The 11,933-nt window shown below is 41.6% G+C and overlaps 1 protein-coding gene across 1 annotated transcript; it reads left to right on the forward strand.

Annotated features, from left to right (window-relative positions):
• Positions 1-165: 165 nt before the first annotated feature.
• Positions 166-10,941, forward strand: e2f1 (E2F transcription factor 1). The gene is made up of 7 exons (XM_034145336.1): positions 166-1,467; positions 1,637-1,736; positions 3,007-3,226; positions 3,370-3,522; positions 4,172-4,286; positions 5,202-5,484; positions 9,596-10,941. Exons 1-7 carry the CDS (start codon positions 1,222-1,224, stop codon positions 9,835-9,837), a joined length of 1,359 nt encoding a protein of 452 aa, XP_034001227.1. The 5' UTR covers positions 166-1,221; the 3' UTR covers positions 9,838-10,941.
• Positions 10,942-11,933: the final 992 nt, after the last annotated feature.

Consider the following 11,933-nt stretch of genomic DNA (forward strand, 5'->3'; position numbering starts at 1 on the left):
TCACATCGATGAATCCGCGCTGAAATAACAGACAACTGTTTACACCAATCAGACGCAGCCGGCCCCTTCCTCCGGAAAGGGCTGCTTGTCGACCAATAGCAAGCGTCGGATTGAGGCACATGGCACTTTCGCGGCAAAAAAGATTTCGCGCGAAAACCGTCCGAGCCCTGTTTAGATGTAGATCAGCTGGGACAATAACAACAATAACAGCCGATATCGGGGTCGGAACAGCGCTTTTATAAATGGACCGCGCCCGGTGTGAACACCCCACGGAACCGCGGATGGTCTTTTAAACGATGAGGGTTTATTTCACCGGTTTATTTCCTTACATTTCCAGATTAGTCAAACTGCTTCCTGCGTGCCCCACCAAAACGAGAGGGTTGGAGAATTGCAGCTAATAACCCAGCTAGCATGCTAATCTGCCCTATATTTTCATATTCAACCATACCGCTTTACACTCCGCTTAACTGGCTTTCGCGTCATTACATCTGTTTGCAAAATGCTTCTGGGTTACAGTGTCGGTTTTGAATTGTTGATATTTTTATTTCGATAGCCCACTGTTGTAATGCTGCTATAAAGTTTTACTATCAATTTTACTAAGCCCTTACTTATGTGTAAGGAGAAATACTAATGTTTTAAATACTTAAATAGCTATTTTCTCGGCTTGACTGTGTAGTTTGTTAACTTGTTTGTTGTTAAGCTAGCTCGTTAGCAGGGGTTGTGTTAGGTGCAGTGTGGCCAGGCCTCGCGGCTGTACTGTACTGACAGGACAGATGACAACAAAAGATTAGCTTGCTCCCATGCTAGCTCGCTAACCCCCTGCGTTTATTTCTGACACGGCTCATTTTCGACTATTTATTTTTTAATATATGAGCTATATCAGTTGTTATGCATTTAGCTCAGTTTTATTTGCCAAATTTCCTGTTTGGCATAACATCCTGTGTTTCTGTGTCACCACCAGCCTTAAAGTGGTGGTGAGCAGTTAGCTTATTATCTAGGTAATATTGCTAGTTATAATGCATTTGTAATTGCTTGTTTATAAGATGGACAACGCAGAAAGGGGAACTTTTTTTAAGCAATGTTAACCCATAACCAAGCAAACTTTTAAGGGGTTTTATTATTGTTTACTATCAAACCCAAGAGTGTGCTGAAACTCAAGTTGCAGCATTTTAGTGTGCAACCCTTGACGTCCATTAAAGGGGTTTTAAGTGACAAACTGCAATGTCAGAGACTCTGATCACGGGCCACACATCAGAGGATCTGTTGGCTGACTTTGAGACTCTGCTGAACTCTGGGAGCATTGACCTGGCTGAGGACCACCAGATAGTGATCATCACCAGCCCCAGCAATGAGGGACTCCACCCGATCGCAGCCCCCACCAGCACGGGGGAGATCCTGCTGTTTGCCACGCCACAGGGCCCCGTTGATGTCCAGGACAAGAGGCGACCGGCCCTGGGGAGACCTCCGGTGAGGAATACGGGGATATGTTGGAAGAATATAAGGGCATCTACCTGTTGCTTTAAGACTATTTGCTTTTAATTCAACAGGGAGTTTCATTTTCAGTAATTTCCTCATAAGACATGGTTGTTACGATCTCATGATTATTTATTTTTTCTCGACCATATGTTTTCTGCAGGTAAAGAGGAAGTTGGACCTGGATAGTGACCATCAGTATTTTAGCACCACTCGCCCGTCCATAGGCCAAGCACCGCCCTCCACACCTGCCCCTCCGAGAGGTACACGCACACGCACACGCACACGCACACGCACACTCACAGCCTCACAGCTTACCACTGCTTTTTCCCCCTCTTTGTTACCCAAAATTCACAGCAGAAGCAGCTACACGTGAGCAGCACGTCCATTCAAACCATACAAACTTTGACCTTGTTTTAGACGTCATTGTCCAAAAAACAGCTGTTCTTTTTATCAGCAGAGACAACAGCCATTCTGTGATGACGGCAGGCAGACTCGTATCAGAAATGATTCAAATAATTGGAGAAAAAAAATGGGAAGAAATATTATATTTATTGATTTATGTTGCTGTCTCCCTCCTATTGACCTTAAATAATCAATGTGGTTAATAAATTCAAAAAACAGGAAAGAAAGCTTTAGTTGCATAGACTTTGCCACAGCACAAAAACATGGAGTGTGGAAGACAGACAGGGTTTGGTAGTTTATGTGACTAACACTTTTAGTGTACTTTCACAAATAAAAAAACTACAAATTCATGGAATAAGTAATAAGATTAATACATAATGTAACTTTTTGACAGGGAGTGCAAACGTTAACACATTAACAAGCCAGTTGAAAAGTAAGGTTTACTTAAAGGTAGGGTAGGTAAGTTTGAGAAACCGGCTCGAGATACACTTACGTTATATTCCATGGAATGCTCTTAACATCCCGATAGCAATGAATATCTGCTAAGTGCTTTGACAAAAAATCCATAAAAAAATGTCATCTGTGGAAGCCGTAGTACTGTAAAAAGCACGACCAATCATTTTAGCCGGCCCGGCTAAAATAACTGGATGGCCTACCTGCCTGTCAGCCTTCCATCTGTGCACAAACTTATCTCGTGCCCTCATTGGTCATGTGCGAGTTTGTGTGTGTTGGAGGAGGGGCTCTGTAAGGAAGTGGCAGATTTTCTCCGGTTGTGTATTTTCAAATTCTAGCGATCTCGAGCCGGTTTCTCAAACTTACCTACCCTACCTTTAAATCAACTTATAATTATACTCCAATAATCCCAGTTGCATCCATCACATGAAACCAGAACAATCCAAAAGAAGAATGATAGTTTTTACTCTTGAGTTGTAAGTTCCCACTTGTAATTGCCATGTTATGATGTTGGGAAGACAAGATAAGCCTATAATCCATTAGTTAGGAGAGATGCTGCTCTGCTGTACTGCTTCAGTCTGCTGAAGGGCATTAAGGGGGTGTTTTACAGTAAAAACAAACTACCCAGTTTGTCTAAAAGCAGAATGTCAGAACCCATATGTTTCCTCTCTTCAGTCCCTCGAACAACGACGGAGAAGTCCCGCTATGACACTTCGTTGAACCTGACCACCAAGCGCTTCCTGAACCTTCTGTCCCAGTCTACTGACGGCGTGGTGGACCTGAACTGGGCCTCGCAAGTCCTCGATGTCCAGAAGAGACGCATCTACGACATCACCAACGTGCTGGAGGGAATCCAGCTCATCTCCAAGAAGTCCAAGAACAACATCCAGTGGCTGTGAGTTAGCATGAGAACCAAACATGACTACATAAACACCAACTATTGCAATAAAAAAAACTTAAGAAGTTGCTGGTATGTTGTATTTGGATTCTATAAAGCTCAACTATTGTTTACTTTTTTCTGTAATTTCTCTCGTGCAGTGGTAATCGAGTTGATGCGGCAGTGGTTTCCCGCCATAAGGAGCTGCAGAGGGAGGTGTGTGACCTCACAGAGGCTGAGGAGCAGCTGGACGACCTCATTTCAAAATGCAACCTACAGCTGCGACTGCTCACAGAGGACCAGCAGAACAAGAAATATCCTTACACCAGTTTTAGTAACTTGTTTAATTTTTACAGCTAGCTAAGTGCCCTTCCAAGCCCTGTTTCTGGCAGAAATGCCCTGCTAGGGCCCTGGGAAGAGCCTCCTCCTAGCACTTGTTTTAATTACAAGTATCTTGATGTATCACCGCTTGATAAGACAAACCAGCTCTATCCCCTTGGATGAACTGTTTGTGCCACTATATCTTTTTTAAATAAACAACAAGAGAACGATTCTTCTCAAACTTTTGGGAACTGAGCCTGTCCCCACTCAGACTCCCACAAAGCCAGTAGAACGATCAAAGTATGACCATAAGTCCTCACCGATCTGCTCCAACAAAATAAGCGTATTGGTATTTGTTATGGTAGTTTCCATCTAAAATACACCGAAAGAAACCAGCTTCGCCTGATTTCTACATCGATGTCACCAGCGCTTTTTCCTGAAAAGTTACAAATATTTTCAACTTCAAGCCTCAAAGTGGTCGAACAAATACTATAGTGCACTAACAGAAAGGAAAAAACGTTTTCTTGAGGAGGCCGCATAGATTTGCGATCTCTCTTTAGAAATATTTTTTTAAATGACACTATCGCTCGGGAAAAAAGGGCAGTTTTTAGATTGTTGTTGTGTTCCTTAACGGTTCTTCACGTTGGGCTATGTGCGCTGCCAGGACCTGAAGAAGTCGTTTGACTCCCCGGACCAGCTGGTCATGGTGATCCGAGCTCCACCAGAGACCCAGATGCAGGTTTCAGAACCCAGCCAGGTACGGGCCTTAATGTTATTCACTGTTTAAAACATGTTGATTCTGAGGTAGGCGAGGCAACAATTGTTCTACATTTCGAAATATATATATCTGAAAGGAAGAAAAAAACAAGCTGAAAAAGGAATAGGTCAAGAACAACCGTAATGATGTCGGCGAGAGTGACTTCATGTCCCAACACTGTATACATTTAACATACATTCTGTTGCACTCTGTAAACAATCAATGTACATATCACATGTGTGCTTTATACCAGACTGGAGAGGTGACCAATTCAACATTACCATTTGCACTTTTCCATCACAAAACACACATTTTATATTGTTATATTTACTGGAAATTACGTACAATATACCCAACAGCAAGAAGGACACTCTCAGGCATTCTCCCTCCAGCAAGCTGCCACTGTATTTAGGTTTATAGTGAAATGAACATTTGAATAGATAATTCCTCAATCGAAGTATGCAATCAACACCTGCTCACGTTTTGTTAGGACTGAGTGTAAGAGCAGTTCACTCAATTAAGTTCAGATAGATGTCTACAGTCTTTATTTGTTTTTTTGGAAAAGTATTGGTATGTAATTCTTGAAAAGATAGAAGATACTGCAAATAAAACAGCAACAAAAGAAAAAAAAATACCATGAATAAATTATAATATCGAACCAGATTGCTTTGACTTTTTAACTAAATAAATATAACTACACAAGTATCATAGGTCATGTTTCCCACAGGTCCTCCAAATTCATGAAAGTTTATGAATTTCAGGAAAAAGTCCTTGAAAACTTTTGTAAATATGTATTCTTTCTGTAAACTTCCCTAAAGCTTGCTAGTCTCATTATACATATTTTCAATGTTTTAATAGTTCTAAAGAAACATTCAACCGTATTTCAACTGTGCCGTGTACACATCTGTCTCTCAGGGTTACCAGGTGTCCCTGAAGAGCACACGGGGGCAAATCGACGTCTTCCTCTGTCCAGAAGAAAGTTCCGGCGTCTGCAGCCCTGTGACAGGAAGTAGTCCCTCCAAACCCGATTCCGACCCCTCCCTGGTCCCGCCTCCCTCACAACCCATGGACCAATCGCAAGCCAGAACATCCGCAGCCGCTCTTGAGGTGGGTTTATCATCTCCAGCGTCCACGTCGTCCACGGTGACAGCCACCTCCCAGCAGGACCCCTCCTCCATGGCGTTAGGGGAGGAAACAGGTGAGCGTTTACATTTGTCAGTAAATAAATGTATACTTAGTGGAAATGTTCAATTAAAAATGTTTTGATGTTCCCAAAATCTTGAGTGTTAGCTGTTCAAAAGTTGTTGTTTTTCAAGTGCTCTACAAAACATTCATGACTTTTTTAGAATTCAGCTAAACACACTGCAAGCATAGCTGACAGTCTTCTGCAGGATTAGGAGCAGTGAAGCCAATTTTTTAAAAGGAGGTAGATATTGGTAACCAGTGAGGTTAAAGGGGACCTATCATGCAAAATGCACTTTTGTACGTCTTTTATACATGAATATGTGTCCCCGGTGTTCCAGGGAACTCACCAAGTGTCAGAAAACACAACCCTCTCCATTTTCCTCCATACCCAAATCTCTAAAAAAGGGGCTGCAACGGATCTGATACAGACTGATCCAGATTTGAACACTTCTATGTCGTCACAGAAGTGGCGCTACGGCTATTGGGCCAACTCTCCACCTATCAGGGGAATGTGGGGTTGGGCCACGGCCGGCCATAGAGTGGCGAAGTCACGCCCATCTACTTCCGCCCCATGGGACCTTATTTCGGAAAAATAATGTATTGAAGTCAATGGAGAGAGAAAACTTATCTTTCGATCCCGTTTGAATTGTGCCATGAATTACACATATGATGTTTGTCAATCTTAAAAAATCATTTCCATGTCAAAAAAGTCACAGTTTGTCGTAAAACTGTTGAAATATAAGACTATGAAAAATACGCAACTAGAAAGACTACAAATCCCAGAGTGGTGTAAGTGATGTCACAATTGTTTTCCTCCACTAAGAGATAGCTAAGATCAGCGCCATATAGATATAATCTATCTATATGGCGCTGGCTAAGATAAGATAACTTTAACAAGATGCCTGTGTGCTTAGTACCAGGTTGTTCATACCAGCAATGGGTCTTGCTCGTTCTTTCGCTTCCCGTCTGATGAAAGGACCAGGAGTACTCTGGATCAAGCTAGCTAGTAGCTAGCACGTTAGTTAGCATTACAGCCTTGTCATTTTTATTAGCCTTAACATGAAGTAACATTAAGTAACCCACAATGTTAAACAGTAAGAGTAGTAGTCATATTTCGTGAACCCTTTGAAGAGTACTGTCACACCGGTGTGATCATTCTATAATACACAATTTAAGCCCGGGGGAGAAATGCTAACGCTAACGCTAGCGATCTTCTCTACTTCATGCTATCTGCACAAATGGTTGACATTAAACATTAAAAAGACCAGGCAGTTCAGAGAGAATCAAAGGAAGGCAGGCAGGCAGCTTTGCATGACTTTCTTCAGGACGTGTTTCATTGTGGTGATAGTGAGGGTAGTCAATCGTTTTGTTGACAAGACAGTAGTGACGGCCATCTTGGTGACGTGTGTTGTTCTGTGAGACCAGAGATGTAGTTCATTGAGCGTTTCACACAAACAAATGTGTTACTTCACAGTTTTACGACACATTTTTTTTTTTTTGACTTGCAAAATTATCTTTTAAATTGACAAACATCATATGTGTAATTCGTGGCACAATTCAAACGGGATCGAAAGATAATCTTTCTCTCTCTCCATTGACTTCAATACATAATTTTTCCGAAATAAGGTCCCATGGAGGTCCACCGGAAGGGGAGGGACTTCGCCACTCTATTGCCGCTCGAAAGCGCTGGGGACGCTGTAGTACATATGCCAGGCCTGTAAGTGGCGCTGTAGTCTGCCACAAAAGCAGCGAAGAAGACTTCCCGCCCATAGTTACCATGGTTACCCTTCTGTTTATTCTCCGCTGTGGCTTTTTTTCTCCCTCCCCGAGGCAAGCGTTTGCTCCCGCTGCTTTAATTCAATGCAATCCCTCCCCGTCGAGGCAAGCACTGTAATTCTCTCCGGTTAGTCCACCAGCAGATGACAAACACCCACCTCTCCGCCTCTTGCAAGGAACGAGGGGACCGTGCGGCAGAGTTTCAGTTTCTTTCGCCGGTCAAGATGTCCGTTAAAGTTTAAATCTTCCGGACAAAATTAGAAAAGTGCCGGTCAAAGGTCTTCTTTGTTATTTATTGAGCTTTAAAACAAATGAATAACGACTCTATATAATAAAACACGGAGGACGGAGATCTCTTTTTCTCCCCCTCTTCTGACAGCCCAGCAGCTGATCAGAGCATGGCTCACCTCTCCTGCAGGGGGGCGTGGTCAGCAGAATCAGACCCGTAGACAGCAAACAGCACATAGAGCGAAATGAGGCATGGCTAAAATGCATGATCTGTTTGGTATTTTGAAAACAGAAACGTATAAATATACCTTATATAGGTATGGCCCTACAATATATCATTTAAATATAGCATGATAGGTCCACTTTAAGTAACTATGTACATTTACTCAATACTGTACTTGAGCACAGTTTTTGAGGGACATGCTTTACTTCAGTATTTCACTTCTACCCCACTACAATTCAGAGGTAAATATTGTGCTTTTACTTCTCTACATGTTTGTATACCTTTAGTTACTTTTGCAGATTTAATAATAAAAATGCATTTTATTTAACACTTAAATCAGACTTTAGTTCCACCTGGAGTAAATTCACAAGCTACCCTGCAGCATACAAAGTCATTCAAACTAGCTGCACCTTTACCAGCTTTCATAACACTTTAGTGCATCAATAATTAATAATCATATATATTATTCTGAAATAGGCCACAGTTCATATTGAGTACATTTACTTTTGGTAAGATTTTCAATACAGGACTTTTACTTGTAAGAGAGTGTTCCTAAACTCTGGTACTTCTACTTTTACTCAAGTACAAGATCTGAGTACTTCTCCCACCTCTGTTGGTCAGATCCCACCCTAGTTGGGTGCAGGCGCAGGACAAAAACGTATAGAAAAGGAAAAGGAGAACGTCTCCCTGTCTTTTAAAAAGCCTGGTTTTGTACAGTACACATGCTACATTCGAGCAGTAAACCCGTTTGGCCAACATCCCTGGTGCCTTGCTGTGGCACGTGATGGACTTTGAAATGCAGTCATCATCAATACAAATAACCCTACATGTATTTCTTAATTGCTCAGTTCACTTTAAACTAAAAACAACAGCATGACTGTCAAATCTAAACTGTATGATTAAATCACATTACATTAAAAACCATACTTAAATGATAAGGCAGGATTCCCTTCAAAATGAACAAATCTGTTATTTTAAGAGATCAGATTGATAAAGATATGTTCCCCTACATTGTCTATAGAGTGGGAGTTGGAGTATTCCTTATTTTGTAACAGTGTGACCTGTACCTTCACTGCAAAACATTTACTTAAAATGAAATACAGTGAAATACATTTTAGGTCACATTTAGTATTACTGTAGGGAGGCGTGTGGTGCAGTGGGTTGTGCGTTGGTGTTGGGATCAGGGGGTCACAGGTTCAAACCCCACTGCAGTCAGCATGTTGTTGTGTCCCTGGGCAAGACACTTCACCCCAAATTGCTCCTGTGGGGATTGCCCACAGTATTGAGTATGTAAGTCGCTTTGGATAAAAGCGTCTAACAAGTAACATGTAATGTAATGTATCACCCATCATGCTGGTAAGCTTGTACTCCACATAAAAAGAAGTAGCTACGAAGGCTACCTATGATTCCCATTTTTTCCAACTGTCATGTGCAACCCCTCCAGTATTGTGTTCACATTGTAAAAAGTAAGGACTAGCTAATATAGTATGGTTGATGCATTTGCAGTCTTTCTTCAATGTGTTTAATCGAAAATGTGCCAACTGTCAAAATGCATTTCAGCAACCGGCTGTTCTGTGACCTAACCACTTCGTATTGTGTAACAGCTGATGAAACCACAGTTACCAGGAAAGGCAAAAGTGTTACCAATGTTGTTCGTTGCCAACTAGTCAGCAAGCACAACACAATTCCTGGGAACTGACTCAGCACAAGGCATGCAGCTATTGTAGACAAATTCCACCTGTGCTTATCCTGCTTTGACCTCTCCAAATGTGTATATACATACACCTTCAGAAAATGGTTAATACACATGTTTGCCAAATAATGATAGATCTAAAATGATCTAGAACAATCTTACCGTGGTTGTGTATGTTCTTTGACATTTCACTTTCTACACCAGAATCTCTCCTGGGAGGCGACCCGTTCTCCAGCCTCGGAGACATGCCCGACTTCAACCTGTCCCCCCTCTCCTCCTCGGATTTCCTGAATGGAGACGGCCTCCCTCTCCCATTGGACGGTTTTATCAACCTGTCCCCGCCTCACAGTCACGACTACCACTTTGGATTGGAGGACAATGAGGGCATCAGTGAACTGTTCGATTGTGACTTTGGCGACCTATCGCAAGTGTTGGGAGACAGTTAGATGAAGGAGACGAGGAGGAGGAGCAAGGAGACTTCTAGATTTCTTCCCTCCTTCCCTATAGGCTTCAAATTGAGGGCTGCAAATCTTTGTCAAAAACACAATCTTAATGTTTTAAGTGTGCCGGGAAAATGTTTTGTGTAAAAATCTCAGTCCCTAAAATAACATTATTAGCACTTCTCTGGCCATTACAATTTTAGACCAAGAATTTAGCTTTAGTATAGCTATTTAAATTATTTATATGAATGTTATTTTGATATTTCTTTTGTTATTGATAATGTTTAATCCAAGTGGATGAGCAGGTGTTGGTGTGTGGAGTATGGACTCATAGGGCTGGTTTCCTTTACACCAACGAGATGCAGATACAAATCACAAGGCTGGTTTTTAGACATTGTTTCTCCAAGGGGGAAAATGTAGCATCTCACAGCTGAAGGTCATCTATAAACTATCATTATGAGCGGTATAGATTCAGTGTGGGACTATCCTTAAGGCAGTTTCACACTTTCAATATTCTTTTCCACAAAAGAGTGGTGCAGGAATAAGTCCTGAATCCAGAAACGAGTTAGCATTTTAGCCGGGTTCCATCCTCTCGAAGTCGAAGTTTTTTTTTCTGGTTGCCTAAAATAAGGTCTGTTGTTAACATAAGCTTACAAGATTCTTACATTTTGTTCTACCACATAAAATATGTCAGTTAATACTTCACTGGTGAATGTCTGGTGCTAACAAGGGGCAAAATGAACTTACGGTCATCACTACGAACACGGTGGATGTAGTTCCTTTATAGCCTAACGTTAGCTTTTTACCTGCGCTTCAGCTATTCTAAAAGTGATGTTATCATGCTGAACAAAACGAGCAAGTGTTTACCACAGATCTCATTTCACACAGAAATCCCATTTATTTTTGTCAAAGAAGCCCTTGCAATGCTAACATCTTGGTCAGTCTACAAAAAAAGAGCATCACTACCCCACTCTATGATGTCATTATGAGCACAAATGTAAAGGCTAAACTAATAATCAGTTCAACCTCAAACACTGGAATCCTGACTGCTTTCTCTAACGATCAAGATGTCATTGCCCCAACTTAAAGGAATAAATCACCCTTTCAATATTGTTTGTATTGTTATATGCTTTATAGGGGCTATACTCCTCTGTCTTCAAATATATGGTAACATAAAAGGATACCATAACATTTTAAATATTAATAATTTGGAAATTCAAAAAAACAACTTGAAGGCCATTTTATCTTTATCTTAGTGTCTAAATGACAAAAGGAGAGACTTCAGTGATGTGGAAAAACAAGCAATTATCCGGGATGGGTTTTGTTGGTGTGCGGGAAACCAGGTTATGATGGTGTGCTGCAGTTAGTGATTTTAAAACTAATACTGAATATGTGTTTCTCTATTAGTTAGCTTGGAGTTTAGCCTTTATAGTCTCAGGTGTTCGGGGAGCGGAGCAAAGTCTTAAAATGATTTTGATGCAAACATGTATGGGGTGTAATGTAGGTTGATAATAAGTAACAAGGAAAATTCTTGTTTCTTTTATTTTCATTTTTTTCAGCCAAGGGTTCAAGTGAGATCACCAGATGCCTGTAGACCGATGCTCCACAAAGCACATGACTGTTATTGTCATGCCGGGGGAGCTCCTCACAAACCATCGTTTCATATTATAATTCATATATTATATTTCATATAAAAGCATCTTCTTCATTATGGGTGAATCAAAGAACAGCTGTTTTTTGCTGTGCCCATTCTAACCAGTGTAGAGCAGCGAGGCCTTCAGGGAAAGTTCTGTGGAAGTGAAAGGAGGAAGTGAAACCAGGGATGTGTTGGGGTTGTTCAGTAACGCAGCGTCCACACGGCGGCGTGCGTTGAAGCTTGCCGGTTGGCGTGTCTGAAACTCGACCAACAACCAATCACATGAATCTCCCGCCCCGGACACACAAGCACGCGGTTTGATTGGCTAGAGCTTGTACTGGCATATGATTTGATTGGCTGACGCTTCTGCCGAAGCTTCAAAAGTTGAACATTGCTCAACTTTTGAAGCGAGCAATGCCAGCAAAGCGAAGCGTCGGAACCCCAATGCAGTTCGGCAAAGCGTGAT

This window comes from Trematomus bernacchii, unplaced genomic scaffold (genome assembly GCF_902827165.1).
Source record: "Trematomus bernacchii unplaced genomic scaffold, fTreBer1.1, whole genome shotgun sequence".
NCBI lineage: Eukaryota > Metazoa > Chordata > Actinopteri > Perciformes > Nototheniidae > Trematomus > Trematomus bernacchii.

Excerpts from the sequence above, each read along its gene's own strand:
- e2f1 (XM_034145336.1), top strand. The coding sequence starts at position 1,222 with ATGTCAGAGACTCTGATCACGGGCCACACATCAGAGGATCTGTTGGCT. Across the intron at positions 1,468-1,636 it reads CGGCCCTGGGGAGACCTCCG|GTAAAGAGGAAGTTGGACCT; the intron begins GTGAGGAATACG and ends TGTTTTCTGCAG. Across the intron at positions 5,485-9,595 it reads GGCGTTAGGGGAGGAAACAG|AATCTCTCCTGGGAGGCGAC; the intron begins GTGAGCGTTTAC and ends TTTCTACACCAG.